This window comes from Athene noctua, chromosome 17, assembly GCF_965140245.1.
Source record: "Athene noctua chromosome 17, bAthNoc1.hap1.1, whole genome shotgun sequence".
Classification (NCBI taxonomy): Eukaryota; Metazoa; Chordata; class Aves; order Strigiformes; family Strigidae; genus Athene; species Athene noctua.
In genome coordinates, this window is record NC_134053.1 from 3,662,567 (window position 1) to 3,684,446 (window position 21,880).

The 21,880-nt window shown below is 41.4% G+C and overlaps 1 protein-coding gene across 1 annotated transcript; it reads right to left on the reverse strand.

The window, feature by feature from the left end:
• Positions 1–2,344: 2,344 nt before the first annotated feature.
• Positions 2,345–17,632, reverse strand: VPS37B (VPS37B subunit of ESCRT-I). Its single transcript, XM_074921056.1, has 4 exons — positions 17,478–17,632; positions 8,484–8,655; positions 7,765–7,847; positions 2,345–6,654 (listed from the first exon to the last, which is right to left on the reverse strand). Exons 1-4 carry the CDS (start codon positions 17,580–17,582, stop codon positions 6,154–6,156), a joined length of 861 nt encoding a protein of 286 aa, XP_074777157.1. The 5' UTR covers positions 17,583–17,632; the 3' UTR covers positions 2,345–6,153.
• Positions 17,633–21,880: the final 4,248 nt, after the last annotated feature.

A 21,880-nucleotide genomic window follows, 5' to 3' on the forward strand; every position in this document is an offset into this window, starting at 1 on the left:
TGAAGTTCAGTAACAGCATTACTCTAGAGAGCAAAGTTTACAAAACACAAGTGTCTCTCAGATCATTGGGAAAAAAGAAAAAAAGGTCTGTTGAAATCAAGCACACAAATAGAAAACACTGTTGTTACATGCTTTGGGGAGTCAGGTAAAAAAAGCTTCTGTAAATATGATTTTAAGAGCCCTTAACTGAAGCCATGAACAGCAGCCACCCATTTGGAAGGTGGGTTATATCCCTTCTGTGCCTAACCTGCCAGCAGCTGTGACTAAGGCACAAGTTATGTGCATCTGGGCAGTACTGTTATTAGTGACAGTATTTTCTGAATGGCCCAATCAGAAAAATTACTTGGGAAACGCAGAATTGTCAGCTAATACAACCATTTAACAAATGCCTTGTAGATAAGGAAGTTTAAATCAAAACAGAAAATATGAAGATGGTATGTATTCCCCTCATATCACGTCTGGGAGCGAGACACAACTAACACACACACACCAGGCTAAAGGACACTATTTACATTCCCGCATTTCTCCAAAATCTGCATGTTCTCCTCAACCAGGTGGTCTCATTCCAGTGCTGAGAACCGCAGCCACTTTGTCACCTCCCATCCTCTACGGGATGTGGCCAGCTTCTCTCAAGATTAATGAAATCTCAGAAATTAGCTCATCCTGAGCAACGGTTGCTAGAATAATGTGTAACTTTAAGGGCACATAGCAAGGTGTGAAATTAGCTTGTGTGGTCAGAGGAAACGTTTTTAGCTCTGAAGGAAAAAATAATTTCTACTCATCATCTACAAAAGTGCAGAAAAAGCACCCTTGAACAGGTTGGAGGTAATTAGTACTAAAAGATAGCCTTTAGCTTGCAGCAGGATCCAGGGTTCAAGGTATGTGCTAGTAAGTCCTCCAGCCTCAGCAGGCTGTGATTTGTGCTGCAGGTATAGGGAAAAACAGAGATTTGGCTTCTGGTGAGGTTGAGAGCTCACCACAGGCTGCCCAGGAACAGCCTGCTTTAGGGACAAGGTGTCAGCTGGGGCACCGGTCTCAAGCTGCTCTAAAACTTCAGTTGAGACCAAAAAAATCTCAGTAGAACTCAAAGCAATACGTCTTCTTTCTAGTGACAAAGTCTTAGAGAGGCGAACAGACATACTTGTACAAGGCTTGTATCAGAGTTGATTAATATACAACCAGAGGGGGACTCAAATTACAGGAATAAGTGCTGCTGAAAGATCTGTATAGGCTTGCACAGCCTCTGAAGCTGGCTACCAAAGAGAAGGGACAAGTCAAGACCATGTGAAATACTGGTGGTGTTATCACTGATAGACCATTTGCCTTTTTTTGTGTTACTTTTTTTGTTATCCATTGCACAACTGACATGTGAGCGCCCTGCCTGGCAAGGTCTGGCCGTGCTGGGTTACCCCTCCTTTGCACAGGGAACCATCCCACCCCAAACGATCTCCTGGTGCACGTGAGCCGTGGGGAAGGGCCGTCGGAATCTGTTTCAGAACAGGCACTTCTTCAAGATTTGCACGCACCTTCTTCAAGCTGCAAAACACGGGCGTTGCTGTAAATTCTTAGAAGAGCCAAGTTGAAGAACTGCAGCTTTTATGTAACACCATCCCCTTCCCTCGCCCACCTGCACTGAGTCAGCACAGCAAGTTTTCCTCATCTGTAGTTTCCTATTTCTGCATCAGCAGAAGGTTATCAAATCTCCACAGCCACCACAAATGGAACGTATCAAGAAACAATTAAAAAAAAAAAAAAAAAGGATTTTCTTCCATATATTACCAGTTACTCTGCAGTAGGATTTCTATTTCACATTGGTATTAAACTGACAGATATCACAGAAAATAACATCAGGTCTTTTCTGCCCTCTGACTCATATTCCTAAATAACTTTGGTTGACTCATTTCTCCTAACTTGTCTTGGCTGAAATCTAAGTTACTCCTTTTTTAACAATAAAAGTGGCTTTCCCCCTCCCTTCAGCTTTTCCAGATGAAGATTGTGAACACTTGACTACTCCAGCTAGCTGCAGGAAACTAAAACAAAAGGGAAGGGATTCTACCTGGCAAAACAGCCCACCATGGGCTGCACGTTGCCATGATGACAACGTGCAGAATGTACTCTGAGCATACCTATCCTCTATCAGCTACACACAAAATGGACTCGCTATATCCAGTCACTAGAAACATGGCCAACAGACTTACTATGAATAAAGTTATTCTCTTGCAAATTTATGTTCCACATTCACCTACAACTCTTTTCATGTAGCTACATAAACCCCACCATTAGTACTGAAAAACATTAACATAACCCCATCGTGATAAAATGAAGCCACAATAGGAACACGACACCAAGAGATATGCTATTTTATTTAAAATCAGACCACAGTAGATTACAGAAAGACTCATTATGCAAACAAATCCACTGTACGTTTCACAACTTGCTAGGCATATAAAACTGCCCCTTTATTATATTAGACTGTCCAGGTGCAGGACGACTCTACCTCCTCTGAACTCAATGTTTGCCAAGTAGCTCTATATTCAGGCTAAAGGAGCTGTTGATTTGAGCTCTGTATCTAAGTCACTATTCCAGTTTGAGAGGGTAGAGAAGTCCCAAAAGAGGTCACGACTGAGGTTGTGGAAGTTAGGGCACTAAATATAATGGTTACTCATGACTGGACTGTGCCCAGGGCTCTGCCTCCTGGTATCACATGAAAGCTTATTTTCTATATTTTCTGACCAGGGTCACTGGTACAAAGGTGACCTGTGTGGACCAGCTGTGCTAGAACAGCTGACTCTAGGAGACAGCACTGAAGTGCAGTGAAACTCATCCTTGAGCGAGAACCATTCAGTGCTGATCATCAATCAAACAACCTAACCACATACAGCCGAGTTAGTCATAACTTACAAATCTGCATACAAAAGACTGGCAAAAGTAATGCCATCCAAAGAGAGCATTTTCAACGCTACCAACACTCTAAAGCCATGTTACACATCATAGTTAAAAGGTTTTTCTCCACTCCAATTGCTTTGGGGAAGTATATGCTATTTGCAGCAGACATTAAAAATCCTCAAGACAACATTATAATATATAAATTTTGGCAAGCATATTGAGCCACCTCCTCTCAACTCTCAGCTTGCCTATGGCATTTTAATCTCACTATCTTATAAACAGTGCAAATTAGTATGATTCTAAACATCCTAGCCATAGCAGAATTTACTTATTAGCTATAACAGAAGAGGAGAAGCTGTCAAAGGGCAACAGGTCAAAAGCACTGACATCTCTTGCCCGACTCATTCAGGTTAGTGTTTTGTAACGTTTGTTTCTGAAATGATTTAAACAACTTTCCACAGTCATCTTTCTCCTTTACGCTTAACCACTACCAGCAGTCAAGTATATATTTACAGTTTGTGCGCACACACACACACAATTAATGGCAAAATGTTTTCCATGAGCAGCTGGATTTCAGTTATGAGGTTGCTATAACTGAAACATCATATTAGTTACATTATCTATGTTCAAACTTATCCATCAGTGAAGGCAACTATAAGCTTACAAATAGCAGATACAGCCTTTATATTTTCTGAAGTGTGAGGGTGTTTTTTGTTAAAGAAAGTGCTCTTGAAGAGCCCTTAAGTTAGAGTTAAGCAATGGCCATTCAAACGATAAAAATGCTAATATCCTAGTATTACAATCACAAGTAGTGATCTTAAGGCACATCAGCCACATGCATATGCAATAATGCATTGTTTTGCTTTCAGACAGAAAAATTGCATTAGCTTTGTCTGTATTTAGTTTGCACAAGAGTTTGTTTCTAGATAAAGTATCCCTGAAAGGTCATGTTATCACAAAAGTTACCAAAAGACAGAAAATTTAACAAGTAGTAAAAATATTTTTGGACTACTAATACCAATAAAGTTAGATACATAAAATGCAGTGCAAATTCACAATACACTTATCTATCACCTCCATCACTTCTGAGGATTTTCAACCCTCAGAAAAAAAGTTGGCACTTGATAAGTGTCAAAATATACCTGGTTGTTTTTATTAAATGTTAGCAAAACTAATTTGAGAGTGTTTTAGGATTTTTGTGTAGCAGGCTCAAAGTACAAATTTCTGTACTCAGTCACCACCCCGGTAGCCCCCACCCACTTTAATTCTTTCTAGGACACAAATAATTTCTACAGCAGACTTATGTTTAGCATTCAGATACAACAGTTGCCATCCAAATACCAGCACTAATAGCACAGCAAAATTACTTTGAAACGAGTCATAATTAACCATGCTTATACAAAGCTTCAGTGAGAAAATAATACCAAGTAAAGATATTACACTATTTAAAAAAAGAACAACACATCCTGTACCATCACTAGATTACAGAAAAAACACATTTTGCAAACAAATCCAACGCACATTGCTTCACAAAATCCCCCATCTACAGAAGCTTTCCAAACTTACGCTGGGGAATTGGTTCAGATGCCAATAACACTGACCAACCTTCTGCCCTTTGTCTTCAGAGGGCAAAACAAGCCAAATAACCCTATTTTCAGAACAGAGAGCTTCCTGTTATGAGCTTGATTTCAGATTAGTATTTGCTAGCAACCACCACACTCCAGAGGAAATGATTAAGGAGAGTCAAGGGCCTTATGTAAAGAAAAAAGAAACAAGATAGTCCATTTTGACTGATGCTGTTTGTAGTACAGACTTCCAAACAATGCAGTGCATTCCAGGACAATGATACGAAAATGTTCTGAATTAATGCAGAAGCTATGACAGTTTCTGGACTGTGAGTTTCTTATATTACCATGAATTAGTTGAAAGTCGTGGATGGAAGAAACTGGTAACAAATTTATGGACACACTCTTCACAAACAACAAGTGTTAAGATTTGCCTCCCCCAATGCTAGATTAAAATACCAGCATGCGTCTGCACCTCAGGCTTCAAGAGTCACATTGAGAATGAAATGTGAGCTCCCCTAAAAAGCTTCCCCCTCCAGTGGCATAAGAAGTCAAGAATGGATTATGTAAGATGCAAACAGCCACCGTGAAGTTCAAAAAGCTTTTTCTGTTTTGCCTGCTTGCAGAGAAACGTTAACTGCAAATTCCAGATAGATATGCATGCCAAAAACTGCAAAACTGAAGGAAATGGGGAAGTTAAAAATAGTTCTGCCAAGCGAGAGACTGAGTTTGAGAGATAAAATGAAATTGTGGAGCTTCAAGTGGGCAATTACATGATGTGAAAACCCAGTATTTGATTAAAAAAATACCCTGCTAGATTCCTGGAATCACATGATATCAAAAGCTAAGCACCTGTGTAAAAAAAAAAAAAAATCACTTCTGTATCCAAGGTGTGGAAAATTAAAAAAACAAACGGTAAGAGTCTTAATAGGCAAGGAAATAAAAATGCCTGATAAAGTTAATATAAACTCTAAACTGGCTCTACAAACAGTTTAATTTCAAGAGATCAGGACTTTCAGGATATCAAGCTATTTAGGAGTGGGAACAGTGCATGCTTTTATTATGAAAACTCTAAGGTAACAACTGAAATGCAGAAATGAAACTCTTGTAACTTTTACTGTCTAAAAACCATACAGTATCTTCTGACAAGAGTTTCAGCTCAGTGAGCTATGAAAACGTTGTGCACCTGGCCACAAATGCCGTTGTCTGGGCACACTGCAAAGGATGCTGCTGTGCTCCGCTGCAACTCTTTGCCCAGTATTCAGAGATGGTTGTTACTACCCAAACACCAGCACTGATGGAGAATTCTTTAGAGACAAACAGCTCCCAGTTTGCCACACGTACATCAAGCTGCGACGGGAATACATCAGAACAGAAGAGGATGCTCATTTACCATCACTAAAGAATTCAGAGTGTGATTCGATTTGTAGTGTCAGGAAATCCTCTGTACGTTGTTTCACAATTTGATGGATTTACAAAATTTAGACCCAATCACCTTCCTAGAAAAACCCTGTTGTCACTGATATCTGAAAACAAAAACAATCAACATTTACCAAACGCAGTTGCAAACCTCTGTTCCACAGCTCGAATTTTGTACTCCATTGTGCAAAACCCAGAGGCTTTCCATTGCTTACATTAAGTCTCTGATGGGGAAAAAAAGGAAATATAAGCACCAATACTTAAGTTAGGCGCACCAAAATATTCACTGGAGGATAAAGCCAGGATGTGGCGGAAGGCGAGGCGGTCTTTGGGGAAGAGCTGGAGGATACTGTGGTACAAACTGAGATGGGTATCCTGGCTGTGGCATTTGACTTGCAGACTGAACTCCTGGCCGAGGGGGGAGAGGAGGATACGGAGCACCTGGATAAGAAAGAGCTGGTCCTGAACTCATGGCTGCAGTAAACGGAGTAGGAAAGCGTCCTGCTGGGACTGAAGAAGGCGGAGGGGGTGGTATTCGTCGGGGCACAACTGAAGGAGGAGTGTTTGCATCCGAAGTGTAGGAATCTTGAGGTGCTGGTGTTGTCTCGGGTGCTCTCTGCTGAGCCTGTGGCTGAACCTGTGGAAGTCTCTGTCCCTTCAGCACCATTTCTTGGAGCTTCTCAATTTTTACACGTCGCAGGTGAGCCAGTTTACGCTTGCTCTGGTACTCATCAATGAAGGAATCCAGAGGTATTTCACCATCAAGAAATTTTTCTGCCATATTCTGTTAAATATGGAACAATCTCTTAGAAAACTGTATATTGCAAGAGAATCTAAATGGCTTATAACCTAAAAATAGCTTAAGTTTGCCTGTGACTTTCCAGCTTGCATATGGAAGATGACTGGCATACTAAGAATTCCAAGCAGAATTTCAAGTTAGTTATTACTCAGAAGCACTGGGAGTTAAATATCATTTTTGCTTAAATTTATACTGAAGCAACAGCAGTAAGAACATCTGAATCTAGCTCTGAACATTCCCCTGATCAGAGGCGGGAATGAATCAAGTTCAACAGCTTTCCAGATTGCAGCTAAACTGAATTACAGCTCAGTACTGCTTGCAATGCCAACAGAAACTGAGAACTAAGACTCAGTACAGATAGGCAGCTTATCGCTAAACCAGGCTTAATATTCACACTTATTCATAGCTTTGAGTATATGATGTTTAATTATTAAAGAGGTGACCATACATATAATCACAAAATTCAACTTATCCTGGGAACGTTTTTTTGTGATCACAACTCAAAACCAATATGCAATTTTTTTTTTTTTTCCCTGGGTATAGTTATAGAAAATGTCCTGCGGGCAAACCAGCAAACAAAACCAAACACTTCCATTATTCTGAAAACAGACCACCCTTCAAGGACTTGTATCACAGCCAGTGGTGACCACTGGCACCTAGACAGATACATTGAAATCCTAATGGAATGTATTATGGGAAATGCTGGAGAAAAAACAGTGCAGGCACAGGTTTTCATTAGTTACTAATTGACATTTGTACTGGACTAATACATATACCAGGCAAACACCATTAAAAAAAATATTCCACATTTATATGCTATGAGTTTGAAGGCAATGCCAAGGAACTAAGAGGGTTTCTTTTCTCAAAAGGAGTGTTTTCTCTCTTAAACTTCACAGATGTTAGGAGTAAAAAACTGATTAAAAAATTCTCGCTGAAACCAAATGGCTGTTCACCGGAGTTGAAAGCAAAGACCAGACCGTATTATTGAAAATATCCCTTCAGTCTATCACACGTTCAACACTGAACTGCAGCTACGTACACTGGAAGTCTTCAGCAATGGGTGTAAGTGGCAGAATTGAAGTGTACTCTCATTACCTCTGTGTCTTCCTCAATCTTAGCCCCCTCTGTCTGAAGCAGCGCTAGCAGTGTCTCCAGTGAAGCATTACTGGATTGTCTGTCTGTAATGGCACAAAATGAACAGTACATGACAGCTGGCTCCAAGTGACTTCAAACTGAAGCAATACAGCCTCGGCAAACATAAAAATGTCTGAGACACATCTGTACAACTAGCACACTCCACTGTTCTAGACAGGATGATCTACACTAAGAAAATGTATTAAGTAGTTTAGGAACGTTGTCAGAGTGCTTAAAGCTGCAATTTAATTACAATGATATATTTATAAAATTGAAAGACAAAGCACTTCAAGTGAACAATCAGATGTACAATACTTCATAATTCAGTATGAAATGAGAAAGCTAAATATAATATTCCGTTTGATTTATGATTAATCACCGAAAATTCAAATTGTTTTGCCTTTTCACAAAGTAAATGAATTTGATGATTTAGAGAACAATAGATCAACGACAGGTAAGTAATAGAATCCACAGTATGTTTGTTACTAGGTGTAACAGATACTTAATAAATCACTAGAAGCATGATCTATTTCAGAACTACACAAGAATGACATTTCATTTTGTACTCTAAATCACACAGCTAAAAGCAAGGCACCAAAAAAATCAAACAAAAAAAACATGCAACAGATTTACATTCACTTAGAAAACAGCAAATCATAATCGTCAACAGAAAACATTACCTAGTTTTGTTTTCTTTATCTGGTATGCTTCAAAAAGAACTTGCAGTTCTCGATATTTTTCGGTCAAACTTGATTTCAAAGACTCCAACTTCGGCTGGTACAAAAGATTGCCTTCTGCCAGACTGCGATTGCTGGCAAGAGTCATGTCCTTGCTGTGCTGAACATTTTGGGCCTGGAAATAAAATTTTTAAAAAAACCACACACACAAAACAACAAAAGTAAGCTCTCTGTAAAAATTAGTACTATAGTGCTGGACCTGCAACTAATAACAACACTTTTAGGACTTTTACGAATGGTGGGAACGTCTACAGTTTTGGTAGGTATGGTCAGCTTCAGCTATTGCATTCTTTTCCCATGATCTCCTTTTTCTGCTACACAAAATCCTTTCTCACAAAAGTGTATTTTTACTTTTCCACTAATATACTATTTTACTAGCATATCATCGAGAATAAGGAGGTCTCTGCTGCAAACAGCATGTTGAAATCATCTAAACCAACAATGGGCCGTTGAAGCTCATGGGAAAAGACCTTCAGAAGAACTGCATTGAGAATAAGGATCTCTTCTTTCAGCTATGAGCACCTGTGGATGAATCTCTTTCTGAAAAGGAATTGATTCTGAAGTCACTTTCCTGCACCTTTTTTTCCACATGCAGCACAGAGCTCATTAAACAGTCTTCTTCTCCAAGTTGGAAATGGTAACTACTCAAAGAGTTAGTGTTGTGGGATAGGACTTGAAGAGTTCCTCTCTGAGTGGGGGCAGAGGTGCCGGTGAACACTCCTGCAGGCGGAACCGCTTTTGCCTGTTCAGAACAGGAACAGGGTTCCTGCCGCATGGAACTGCCAGCGAGAGGCGGGTGTCGGTGGCATGGCAGTGGTGACCGTGTAGAAACCACTCTTTGGGTGTTCACTTAAGGCATTTCTGCTAAGTAGCAGAGGAGTGAAGTTATGTCACCTGAGTTTCTTCAAATTCTTGTCACAAATTTATGTGAGGTCTGACCTGTTGGCTGTCACAGCTTTGTGAGATCACATTTTTATATTTACACCCTGCTACCTGAAGATTCTTCTTCATCCCCACCTCACACACCACCCCTACTATTCCCCCATGATGAACACTGACAGATAAAGCAACAGTTGCTCTTAAAAAAAAACAACTTTGAATTCCAGCAGTAAGATACAGTCAGACTGGAGAAGAATATAATCCCTTATTAAAATGCAAAAACCAAGGACTGCATCATTACTATTCCTTCTCTAGAATATTCTTCCACAACTATGTTAAATCAGTCCTGGATTAATGCCAAAAGCTTGTTTTTCAGTTAATCCTTCTGGTTAACATATCCTAGCCCAAAGACATTATTCCTAAAGAACAAATAACAATTCTCACGAAACCAAGATTCATCAAGATTCTGAGCTTGCTCATACACACACGCATACGATTTTATCAAGGCAGTCTTCGTGAGCTTTGAGAAAGTTGAGTGTTTGGGGAAGTCTGCCCTGGATGTCACATTAGATTCATTAAAATATTCAGACATCAAAAGGAAACAAAAAAAGCAAAACAAAACCAAGGGATCTGATTTCAGATTTTCAGTCTGAATCAACAAGTGGGACAGTTTTCCCATGGCACAACAGACTGATTCTATTAAGCTGCCTTCAAAAATCAATGAAACACTTTTTGTGACGTCCTACATTAATATGCCCCTTCTAGCCCACAGCACCCCTCTTTAGCTATAACAGATCTTATTTATGGACAGCTGCACTGAATTCAGTGCAAACACAGAGTACAGTGCTTTCTTCCTTTCACACTCATGGGTGGATATAGGAGAGCCACACCTCAGAAACAGGAAAAGAGGAAACCCAAACAAGCTATTTAAAAGCCCCAGAAAAGGGCTGAATTCAGGTGCTCTTGGCAGTCTGAGCACAAAACTGTGCACCAGGTAAAAATATTTTCCAAGCATAGCAACAGTGTCTTTGAAAGCAATTACCTTATTTTGAAATATTTATACACTACTTTAATCTGCTAAATTAAAACTTGGCTCAATTGTCCCCAGATCCAGCTCTTCAAATACCAAAGTTTTACTGTCTTTCACTCTGTTCTTGCTAAACCACTTTAAAAAAAAAAATCAAGTCAAGGATAATGCTGAGTCCTAAATTCTACATCAATCAAAATAAAATTCTATTCCAAATTGTGCAAAAAAGAGAAACTGTACTTGCGATACTGTTTTGTCTTCTTGAGATTCTCACATCAAGCCTAAACAAGCTTCCAGCCCTATGCTTGTGTTCAACTTGAATCCTTTCCAAGAATAAAAAGAAAATCCTCTCTTCTCACTTCGGAATCCAATGCAAAATAATTTAAATTAAACTGGCTGCTTCCATTTGTTTCTTCTTGTATGATCCAGTGCTGTTAAGACTGTTGCTTTCAGAAAGCCTAAGTCCCCCTATTTTACATTTTTTTCTAAGAATTATGACGGGAATTAAAACACACACGATTTAACAGTTTAATTACTGGCATCCAGCTTCTTACCAAATCACCTGCCATCACCACAAGCTTTGTAAACTACCTGACTTCTGAACTGTTAGTGAAAGACGACTGCGTGCAAAAAGATTCACGGTTCCTGATGCCTCTCCTCTTTCACCATTTTAATGAGCAAACAACTTCCTTCAAAGCAACTTCAATTTAATCTGGTGATTGTATTTTCACTGCTTCTAAAGCTGATATTCTCATTTCAAAGCGGTTGTGCAGTCAGTCTGGGAAGACTAGTTTTATGAGTGAACTTTGATCTTTCTTCGGGATGAAGACCACGTACATTTGCTCTAGAGAGAAAAAAGCCACTGGACACAAACCTATGAACCTTTCAAGAGCACAAATCCCAGGCAAATGAACCTTTTATTGAAATCATATGTAACAAAGAGAAGGAAGAACTCCAGGTAAACATACAGAACAACAGAAAAAGCTTCCTCAAGTCAGATGAGACTTTTGCGATGTTTTTAAACACTACTTTTCAGTAACAGTCCTGCCTTGAGTATCATAATGTCTCTCAACAGGACTAGGGAGGGGAAGGAAGAAGCAAATGGGTAACTTTCTACAATGATTTTCTGAATAACTTTACTTTAAATAATTTGAAATGTGTAAAGATGACTAGGTATCAGCATATGATGTACCCGACTTGTAAAAATCGGGAAAAAAAAATCAGTATTATGATCTATCTACATCTAACACAGTGACATCTTTTCCTGTCCTTAGCATCTGACATGGAGCAATTATGGACTAGTCTAAACTTAAGCAAAAGTCTTAAAAATACTTGTTTTGAAACTGAAAAAATATAAGGTATTTGTAATCACACTTCAAGTTGCAGTGCTTGAAATTACACAAGACTTAATGACTCAACCTCCTCTGTATTATAGCACTTCTGAGAAGGGTACATTTTTTCTACAGAGGCTGAACAAAAACCGTGACTGACATTTAATGATCAATTCAGGTGACACTCTTCAAGTCTTTACTTCCAACATTAGTCTGTGTTGAATTTCTTTTAAAAATGGACACTTGAAGAGATGGGAAACTCAAACTGAATCTTACTGAACAGCATGAGAAGTTCCTCAAATACAAGGTAAACTTAGGAATGATGTTTAATGAAACTTGAGCAGCTGGTGAAGACCCTTCCACCTCTTCAGGACATTTAAATGCTTCACATCACTGAAAAAAGTCTGAAGTCTGTGGAAAGAGCGAATTCTATTTCACAAGCAACAGAACAGACACAATCTCAAAGCAAGACAACTTGAACACAGTCAAGATTTTACAAACAGAATAATCTATGGCACTGATGTTAAGGTCTGTGTAATAAACTTCTCTGCAACTGTTGTACTGCATTTACAAGTTAAATCAAGGAATCAGAAAGGCAAACACTGTGAAGTTAGCCTAAAAAGCCCTACAGAAAAAACTTCCAAAGAGCATTGACTAATTTAAAACAACAAAATAAAACCAGTTGCAAAAGTATCCAAGGGTCAAAGATACAGCTCAGCACGACCAGTCTATTAAGATTATCAATGCAGCACAAAGCACGCTTTCAGGATCCACTCACAGCTTTCCACAAGCCCAAGACAACAGCCCAGCAAGGAATAAATCCAATAGAAGTTATTTTGTCAGATGTGTTGTGTGACAAAAAATGTGTATTAGCAGGGAACTGCTACTGCATTAGATGTTCACCTGCCTACTGGAAGTACAACGAAAAAAAAAAGTTATTAAGAGTAATAAGCAAACAGCATGCGACTATCAGAATTGCTAACAAGACTACTGAGGTCATGAGCACTTCAACAGGCAGGAAACATTAATCTGGAAACATGAAAAATACCAGTCAGAATCACAAGACATAATGAGACAGGACAATATTAAAAAGAACATATGCTCTTTTTTTTTTTTTTAAACTGCTAAGCTCTCAGTATGAATTCTGAATAGGACAAATGGGGCAACAATACTGAGCTGTTTATAAAAGGGTTTTAATCGTAGAAGGATTGTGCACCACAGAGCAGACCACTCAAACCAAATTTTGCACACTGCAAGAAAATGAAGCCGTGGACACGCAGAGGTTATTAAAAACAAAACCCATGGTTTATGCATCACTTCAAAACTTAAGATGCTTAAAAAATGTGTTTCTTTAACAGAAATAATTTGAATAATTTTACTCAAGGATTTAATAAGCACTTACAAGAACAGGTAGCAGCAACTGCTTTGGGAATTGAGATTCTACTACTTTCATCAACTGCAGCTTCATTTCATTCCTCTTTAAAAAACGAAGAAAAATGCTGAATAAAATTAAAACAGAAGCTAGTACTAGCTTAGCAACATTTTTACTGTTTATCATTTACTCCAAAATAATCGTTTGCAGCAAGAGTTTTACTTGTGCAAAATGTCTCTGAGAAGCGTCACTCCTGTTCATCCAAAAGCATGTTCCCAGGAAGAACAATTCCAGACCAGATGCCTCCTGAGATGCAGTCAGAGCAACTGAAATCCCAGCTACCCACAAAGTCCATCAAGTGCTGCTATAATTATAAGCTTGCTTTGGCAAGCACCATGGCAAGTAGTGTCTCGGTACTTTCAAGAAAAAGTCTCTTAAGGAGCTATAAATAAAAAGTTTTATGTGGCACCATTTTAATTGCTTTATACATAGCATACATCCACTTTAGTTTTAGGTTTTTCTGGTCTTGCTCTAGTCTATTCTCTCTTTCATTTACACATACTTGTAAATTAAGAATAAAATATGCAGTCACACTGCGGAAGTATAAGGATGCACATTTGGAGTGTCAAATTAACCCCCGAAACAGGAGCTGACAGGTGCAGAGTAGGAGAATAGAGACTTCTTTTACAGAATTAGATTTAAGAATGCTTTTCATCAAGTACTGGTGAATGATAATACACCCTCTAACAACATCTGTTCAGTAATAAATATTAATACGTATTCCAAAGTAATTAGATTTGCTAAATTTAGGTATTCTGATTATGTAAGTACTAGCTTTAAAAATGACAAAATAAAGGTTAGAAAGTAAATTGCAAATCCTAAATGTTTACTGCAGAGGAAAGCGACACCCAGAACTGTAATTTGCACTCATCAGACACAGGCAGGTTACTCATTCGATGCTTAACTGGAAGAGAAAAATCTACAGTTGTCACCAAGTCTAACTCCTAACTTCGTAACTAAATTTCATGTTTGGCAAACAAGAACATAACCACTCTCACAATGTGGTTTTAGGACATGAGCGAGAATCCAAGAAATCTGGGCACGCATTCACATAGTTTTAACTTGGACTTTCTGCATTTCCCAATCTTTTCAAATGGCTTTTGAGAGAAGGACTACACTCAAACTCCTTCTGTGTTTGCCAGCGTACTCTGAAATCCTGGAATGAGAGGAAGGCAGTACATTTCTGACTTCTTGATTTCATATAATTAAGGTCTTGAAAAGTAAATAACCTTTGGCAGTAGAACCTTAGTGGTCAGTAACACAATGTTGCACTGTTACTGAAGTGATGTTCCAGTAGATAAAAAGAAAACTCATTTTCACAGGAGAAATTCATTGAGCTACCACCAGTGTCAGGTCATAAATTCTCTCATCTATGCTGTTTAGAGTTATCATTCCGAGATTAACTTTTATAAACAATGTACTTTTATTTCATGAAGATGAATACTGTAGATGTACGACAGAGATTAACCTCAACAGATTATAAAAAAAAACCTCCTCAATTTTAAAAGACTGGGAGTAACAGACAATTGGCTTCCTTCCTCTTTCTATCAGACAAGATGTTTGTTGTTCAAGCACTAAAAGCCCAGAGGCTTCAAAAACAACCTTACAGACAGAAAAAGCAGCAAGTTTGGTCTTTGATGACAGATTTTCACATACCTGGGGATACAGTGTGAGGAACACTGTATATGCATATTACCCCAGTGTAGTATGAATGTGCATGTGAGCACACACAGATATACATCAGATATAGATAATGATATATGTGTGTGTGTGCGTGCATATGCACTCCCCCCCACAATGACATATACAAATCCTGCTCAAATGCTGCGCAGGAATACATTCCCTTCAAGACTGGAAGGTACCTATTTTTAGCTATTAGCAAGAAAGCCAAGTGGTCTTCCAAATCCTCCTCTTTATGAACAAAACATTTTGAGCTGGGTTTCCCTTGCAACAAGGAGAACAAAGGTTTTTTCAGTTATGGAATAATCAGCTTTCGTCAACTTTGCCACTGAAAATACAAGTGACCTCAGAAAAGTGACTCAGGAATCATGATTTAATTGGTATGCCACAATGAAATAAGGCACCTAAGGACTTTGGAATAGCCCCTACAACCTAGATACATATGGACTGACAACTGAACACCTATACACGTAGCAGTGAAGTCACCATGGCTCCTCTTTAATGTTCAGGATTTCCCTCTCTCCCTTTTCCTGCCACATACTTCACAGTGAAAAATCACGACCCAGTAGCACAAACTCAAGCAGTAAACAATTCAGTGGAGGCAAAACCAGAATGAGGAAGAAGTATTCAAGCATGGCCAACTCCTTCCAAGGTGGGTAAATGTATTTCTAGTTGAACAGACTCTAGTAAAAGCCTCCACACACAATAAAAGAGGATTATACCAGACAGCAGCATAGCCATATTTCCACACAGCTTGAATACCTTCAAACCTAGCCACACTTTCCAAACACCACAAAATATTCCCTCAGGCCTGGAGAACTTTACTCTACAATTTAAAAGCCTTCGGTTGCCAGCTGAGGAGGAAAACCGGAGGGTCAAATTGAGAGTATGGTCTAGTTCTGCAGTGAGAGGATCTTTTCTACTAAGGTCTTGAGGTTTTCTGTCACTTTTGACCTACAATCTAAAGCACATATTGACAAATAAACGATAAAAAAGGAGCCCACTGAGCCAGGCCTTCTGGTCATGTACCCTGTCAGAGGTCATGCTCAAACTAGTACTGCAGTACTGCAATGTACTGCACCCATTAATACCTTGACAAAGCTATGCCCATTATAACCCGTTGACTTTCCTTAAATATTTATTTTTTATAGAAGGGTACTCCTGCCCCCAGTAAACCATGGTGCCTCTAAGATCTCTGCATGTTTTACTTAGCACAGCAGTATGTTTCCTCAGCAGTTTAACTTCTCAAAATATAAGCTCACATGAAAAGCTATTATGCCTGCCCCCTTCTCACAAATCTATTTGCACAAAGTTCAAAATACTAATTTTTGCATAATGCAGCAAGTAAATTTCCCTAGGACACCTTATTATCCTGTCCTCAACCTTCAGTGGCCTCTTCATCTGTAATACTTTAACTATTTTGGTTTGAGGTGATCCAGAACAATTCCGTCAGAAGTAGTAAAAGGGCAGGAATGTTAGTTTGAGGGAAAGCAGCTATAACTGATTTTACTTAATAAACTAATATTCTTTCTCAAGAATATACTGCTGCCTTTTTTTTCCTGGGGCTTTTGTCCTCTAATTTAAAAAAAAAAACAAAAAACAAAAAACAATAAAACCAACCAGAACTAATAAATACAAGACTAAGAGAAGTACAGCACATTACTTTCTTTTAAATTTTTCATATAAATGGTTTCATCTTATTTGCTGTTAGCTGACTACACAGTTAAGAGACTTTCAGGCACATTTGTGGTCAAATAAACCCGGAACACCCTCATATCAGAACCGTAATACAGTGTCCACTGGCATATAGAAAAACCAGTAAAACACAACCACAGCAGCAGGAAGAAAACAGGCTTCTATTTTGTTTTAATAAGCACAGATCCAAAAGCACGGCTTAGAGTCTGATACACTGACAAAGACATTTCAAATAAGCAAAACAAGCACCAGAAAGCCTGACAGCCTTCACTGAGCCCAGCATACCAACTCAGGCACACAGAAATCTCTTTCATATTGTTCTGAATTAAAGTTGCACTGAGATCGAGACCACAAATAGGACCGACTTCACACTGACAAAATCCTTCATCGTGGCCAAGGCACAAAACAAGGGCTGTATTAATGGAAAAACTGATCCCACCTCCGGGCCGTCAGTGTCTCCTAATTTAGTACAAACCGAGCATTTTCAGCACGGCGAGCCCTCTGCCCCCTCCTCTGGCAGCCAGCGCTCGGGAGCAGTGCCCGGGCACAGCAGCCCCCTTACCGAGGGCCAGCAAACAAAAGGCCGGGAGGAAGAGGGGGAGGGAGAGGGGCAGGCAGCGCTTTCCGCAGCACAGGGGCTCCTTCTTCACCGGCCACTCCATGGCGGAGCCGTGACCGCCGAGCAGCCCGAGCCGGGCCGGGAGGAGGGAGTCACCTGCGCCGCGGGTGGGAGGCTGTCACTAACACCTTCCCCCCCCAAGCGCAAGTGGTAATGGAGGCGGCGGGACAGCGAGCCCCGAGCCGCGGGGCCCCGCGGGCAGCGGGCTGAGGGGAGGGCGGCGGCCCGAGGGGAGGCCGCGGCCCGGGCGCGGGGCTGCGCGGGCGCCCCTCACCTCTTCCATCTCGCGGGCCATGTCCTGTAGCTGCTCCTCGTCGTCCAGCAGCGCGCTGAGCTCCTGCAGGCTCAGCGCCTCCAGGCGCCGCACGTCCAGCGCCATCCCGGCCCGGCTGCCCCCGGCCCCGGCCGCGCTCCCGCCGCCGCCAGCACCAACCGGAAGCGCCGCGGCGGTGTCGCCCCGGCCCGGGGTGGGCGCCGCCCTCGGCGCCCCCTGCTGGGAGGGCGGGGCGGCGGCGCGCGGGGCGGGGCGTACCACGGCGGCGGGCGGCGGGGGGAGCCGGGCCGCGGTGGCGGGCGGTACCGGCGGGGGAGCGGGCCGGGGGGACACCCCGCGCCTGAGGGGAGGGGGGTGCCAGGGCGGTGGCGGGCGGCTCCCGGGGGGCGAGGCCGGGGTGGCCTGAGGGGGTCCGAGGGCCGGCAGGGTGAGCCGGGCCGCGGGGAGAAGGGGAGGCTGCGGGGAGGCAGTCTGGGGTGTCTGCGCTGGATGAAGCCCACCGTGGGGTCACAGCGCACCGGGCCTCCAGCCCCCCGAACTGAGGCAGGGCAGGAGAAGGGTCCCGGGGTGGTGGTTCCCGGCCCGGGGAAGGTTGCCCACTGCCGGAGGCCGAGTGGCGTTTTGTAAAGACACCGAGCCTCGCCGTGGGCCGGCAGAGCCCCTCACAGAGCGGGCTTTGTCTGCCTGGCTCATGTGATGGCGCCCGGTGCTTACGGCCCTCGGTGTCCCGAGGGATGGCGGGTGCTGGGACAGCCGAGAGGTCAAATACCCGGCTGGGATGGCTGGGGCTCCGTGGTTTCGTTTCACGGTTATGCTACAGGCCTCAGACCAGCACTGGGAGCGGACTCTGGCCTTTTGCCTGCAAGAAGATGGGGAGAGCTGAGCTCTGAACCTTCACATCGACACCAGATACAAGCAGTTACAATGCTCCTGCCTGGAAGTCCTGTAGGCACTCATGTTCTCCTTTTGTCTGTAACTGCACAGCTGTAAATTAGGAAGGAAAATCGGTGGAATTATTTAACTCGCACTTCCTTATCACGTTGGGACTTGGCTAGAGTAAATCTCAAAAGAGTGACTGTATTATTGTTCTCAAGCCTAGGCTGATTACCTATTTAGACTAAAAATAGCTAAAAATCGTATCTTGCCAAGCTTTGGTGCTAGGTCTTTTTGTCTGTCTTAAGCACTTTTTCAAGCGTGAAGGTCAAGAAATGATCTTTCTACCAAAGATGTATTTTATGGTGAATTTAAATACTTTTGAAATGTAATGTAGCAAAAGCTCTGCGTCAATTAAAACATCATAGCGACATTTTGCTCTTCTGATTTATATCTCTTAAGTCACCAACACTTCACTAGGCACTCTGTGGTAACACTGAGCAGTAGCTCTCTAAGTAGTACTGATGTTAGCATAGCTGATAAAGACAACTATGCCTGGAAACAATTAATTGTGTTAACGTAGCTTGTTGTATGCATCTCTAGGCATGTACCGCCTTCCTGGCCTGCTTTTGTACCTAAGTGATCGTGGGTGTGGATGTGCTTTTTTCCATGTGTGTAACACCAGAGAGAGAACCAGAATGAGCACATGAGCCAAAGGAACAGGGTAAGGAATGGCCATGTGGTCATTGTCCTCTGTAGTTGACATTTCTGTTCTAACTGGAAAAAAAAAAAGAAATCAATATAGTGAGCTGAATCAGTCTCTGATGTAATGCTATTAAAATGTAATGGTGTTACAGTCACATTCAGGAAGTGACACAGTACTTCCTGGCAGAACTGAGTGAAGACATGACAGCTATATGTTTGTCCTTTAACTAAACTCAGTTCTTCATGCCTCTCACCCCTCAAAAGCCCCCTCTGTTATTATTATCCACAGGTAATAAAGACCAACAACATGCCACTGCTAGAGGAAGGCTTCCTGGCCTTCTGGCTGCTTAGTGTAGAGCTACTCTACAACCGTGATGCAAACTGAGTGTATTCAGAGGTAAGAGCGAGATGGTTGTGCAGCAGGAAGCTGAGCTGAGTTTACTTAGGGTGGGGAGAAGGTGATTAGCAATATGGGCATGTGTCCACTCATCACGTCAGCGCACCTGCTCCTTGCTGTGGTATGTGCTGAACTCCTTGAGTGGGGTGCTCTGCTCGAAGCACAGATGACTGAGCAGCTGTACCCCTTGGCAGTGACATGGGTTCGCACTACGGCCTGACCCTGTTACTTAAAACATGTAGATAGTTGCCATGCCAACACGGTATCATATACCATACTTGCACATGCCCATCAAAAAGTCAGTTACACGCTTGTGTTAATAACCAGATTGTAAATCTGCACATGCAGACACACACACACCCGCATGTGCATATATACACACAAACAGAGGATTTAGTTGAGGGCTTACAAGAAGCCCTTTCTTCCCAAGAGTATTAGCGATTCTAACTTCATAGCATAGCTAAATAATTGGTATGGTGGGAGTGTGGTTTAGAAGAGTGACTCAGCTTCATGTTGTAAATCTAGTTTTACCACTGCCTTTCTGTGTGATCCTGAGTGAAGTTCTCAGCTTCCCTCAACCATAGTGCCTTTCGCTTAAAAAGAGGAATAATAATAACTGCTCAGTCCCAGGTGAGGGTGGAGAGGAAAAGTTCACACTGGGTTGGAACTAAATGACCTTTACGGTCCCTTCCAACCCAAACCTTTCTATGATTCCATGATGAGTCTATGAATAATGCGTGTAGAGGTGCTTTGGCTGAGTATCTCTGGTGAAGGGCACTACAGTGTGATAGTAATTGTATTGTCAATATGCTGTTGGGAAGGATGGTTTACAGTGACCTAAGGAGCTTTAATGTAACTATCTAATTGTTGTTTATGTTCCATGGGCTTGATGGAAGTTCACTGCTCTAGACATCAAGGAGTGGTCAATGGTAATCTGTATTAAAGTTAGAAGCTACATAATGCAGAACAATGAAGTCTTCACAAAGTGCACAGGGAGAACATAACTCATTTGTGCTCAAGTACAACATATATTGAAAATACCACTTCTCCCTAGGTAGATATGTTTGGGTTCTGGTGATGTTGGAGAAGAGTGCCTAGATTAAGCATCTGGTCTGGTTTTGAGTACTTTGATGAGCATCTGCATGTGATTGAGCTCTCAGGTTGGCCAGAAAAGCAGCTGAAGTTGAGAGACAAGATAGGGGTCAGCTGCTTTTGTATAATTATATATTCTATTTGGATAGGTAGGAAGGTGCCTTTCTGTTCTGCAGTCTTCATGAAAGATAAAGGGTTTGTGACAGCACATCACTTGGACACAATATGAAGGACTGCAGATAAACTAGGATTTTAGGCTACAGGGATTATCAAATATTGCAGTGCTGCAGGCTCAGATTTATCAGCTGTCTGGCCCTGGTTCTTATTTGCCTTTGCTGAAATCCTTTTGAAGGGTGACAGCATTCACAAACATTAAAACTATAAGCAGGCAAAGTACAGAAGTCAAGATTTCTATTACAGGAGAAATGGAACAAAAAAATTGGGAAGATTACAGTGGAAACCATGTTACGGTGAGTAAGGAGTCAGGCTTCAGTCTTGGGGAGAACTGGCATCCAGCCTAGTTTAAATTAGATGTTAATTTGTTTTGGTTTTTTTTTTTAAACTTGGTCTTGAATTTCCTTCTGTCACCTCATATCCTTTTACGGTCAGTAGCACTGTACCCATGCATATTTATTAGATTTAGACATACTTTGCAAGTCACCTTCACAACTTCCTTTGTTTTCCTGGAAAAACTGGTTGGTTAAGGTAGAGACTGAATTTGCAAGTCTGATATTTGGTGTTTATTAACCCTTATTAGTCAGGTTGCTCAATGGACAGATAGGTTTTCAGGCTTATTTGCAATTTTATTTCCTTCTATATATTAATCACAGTCCATACTTCTGTTTAGATTTCATAATCCAGATTCCTTCACACATGAATATGACCTGCATATTCAGCATCCTGGGAGAGAAACAGTGGTCCTGTTTGTGAGAGAAAAGTGGTCCTGCTGTCTGAGAGAGAGCAAGAATTAATTGTTAGTACTATACTCCTTCCTTTCGGGGAGCCGCGGGCATGAGAAGAGGAGCAGGTTTCTTTACCTGCACATACTTTCTTTGCCTTAAGCTCACAGTGAAGCTAGAGTAGAAAAGGCAGATTTTCCTCCCCAGACTAAGACACGTCTCTGAACCTGAGCTAGAAGCACTTTGACTATTTGCTTGTGGTATTTCCACACCTGCTGAAGGCCTGGAAAGTGCAGCCACTGAAACAAACACAGTTGGTTATTGAGGCAGAGGTTGGTGCACTGGGAGACAAGTTGTTGGAATAAACACAGCTGTGTTTTTTCCATTACAGTGTTCTTCTTTACTGGGTCAGTCAGCCACAGACCTTGTCTGTGCAA

Coding starts and splice junctions, on each gene's coding strand:
- VPS37B (XM_074921056.1), bottom strand. CDS start 17,582: ATGGCGCTGGACGTGCGGCGCCTGGAGGCGCTGAGCCTGCAGGAGCTC. Junction 8,656..17,477: donor TGGCCCGCGAGATGGAAGAG/GTGAGGGGCGCC, acceptor TTTTATTTCCAG/GCCCAAAATGTTCAGCACAG. Junction 7,848..8,483: donor GATAAAGAAAACAAAACTAG/GTAATGTTTTCT, acceptor GTGCCATTACAG/ACAGACAATCCAGTAATGCT.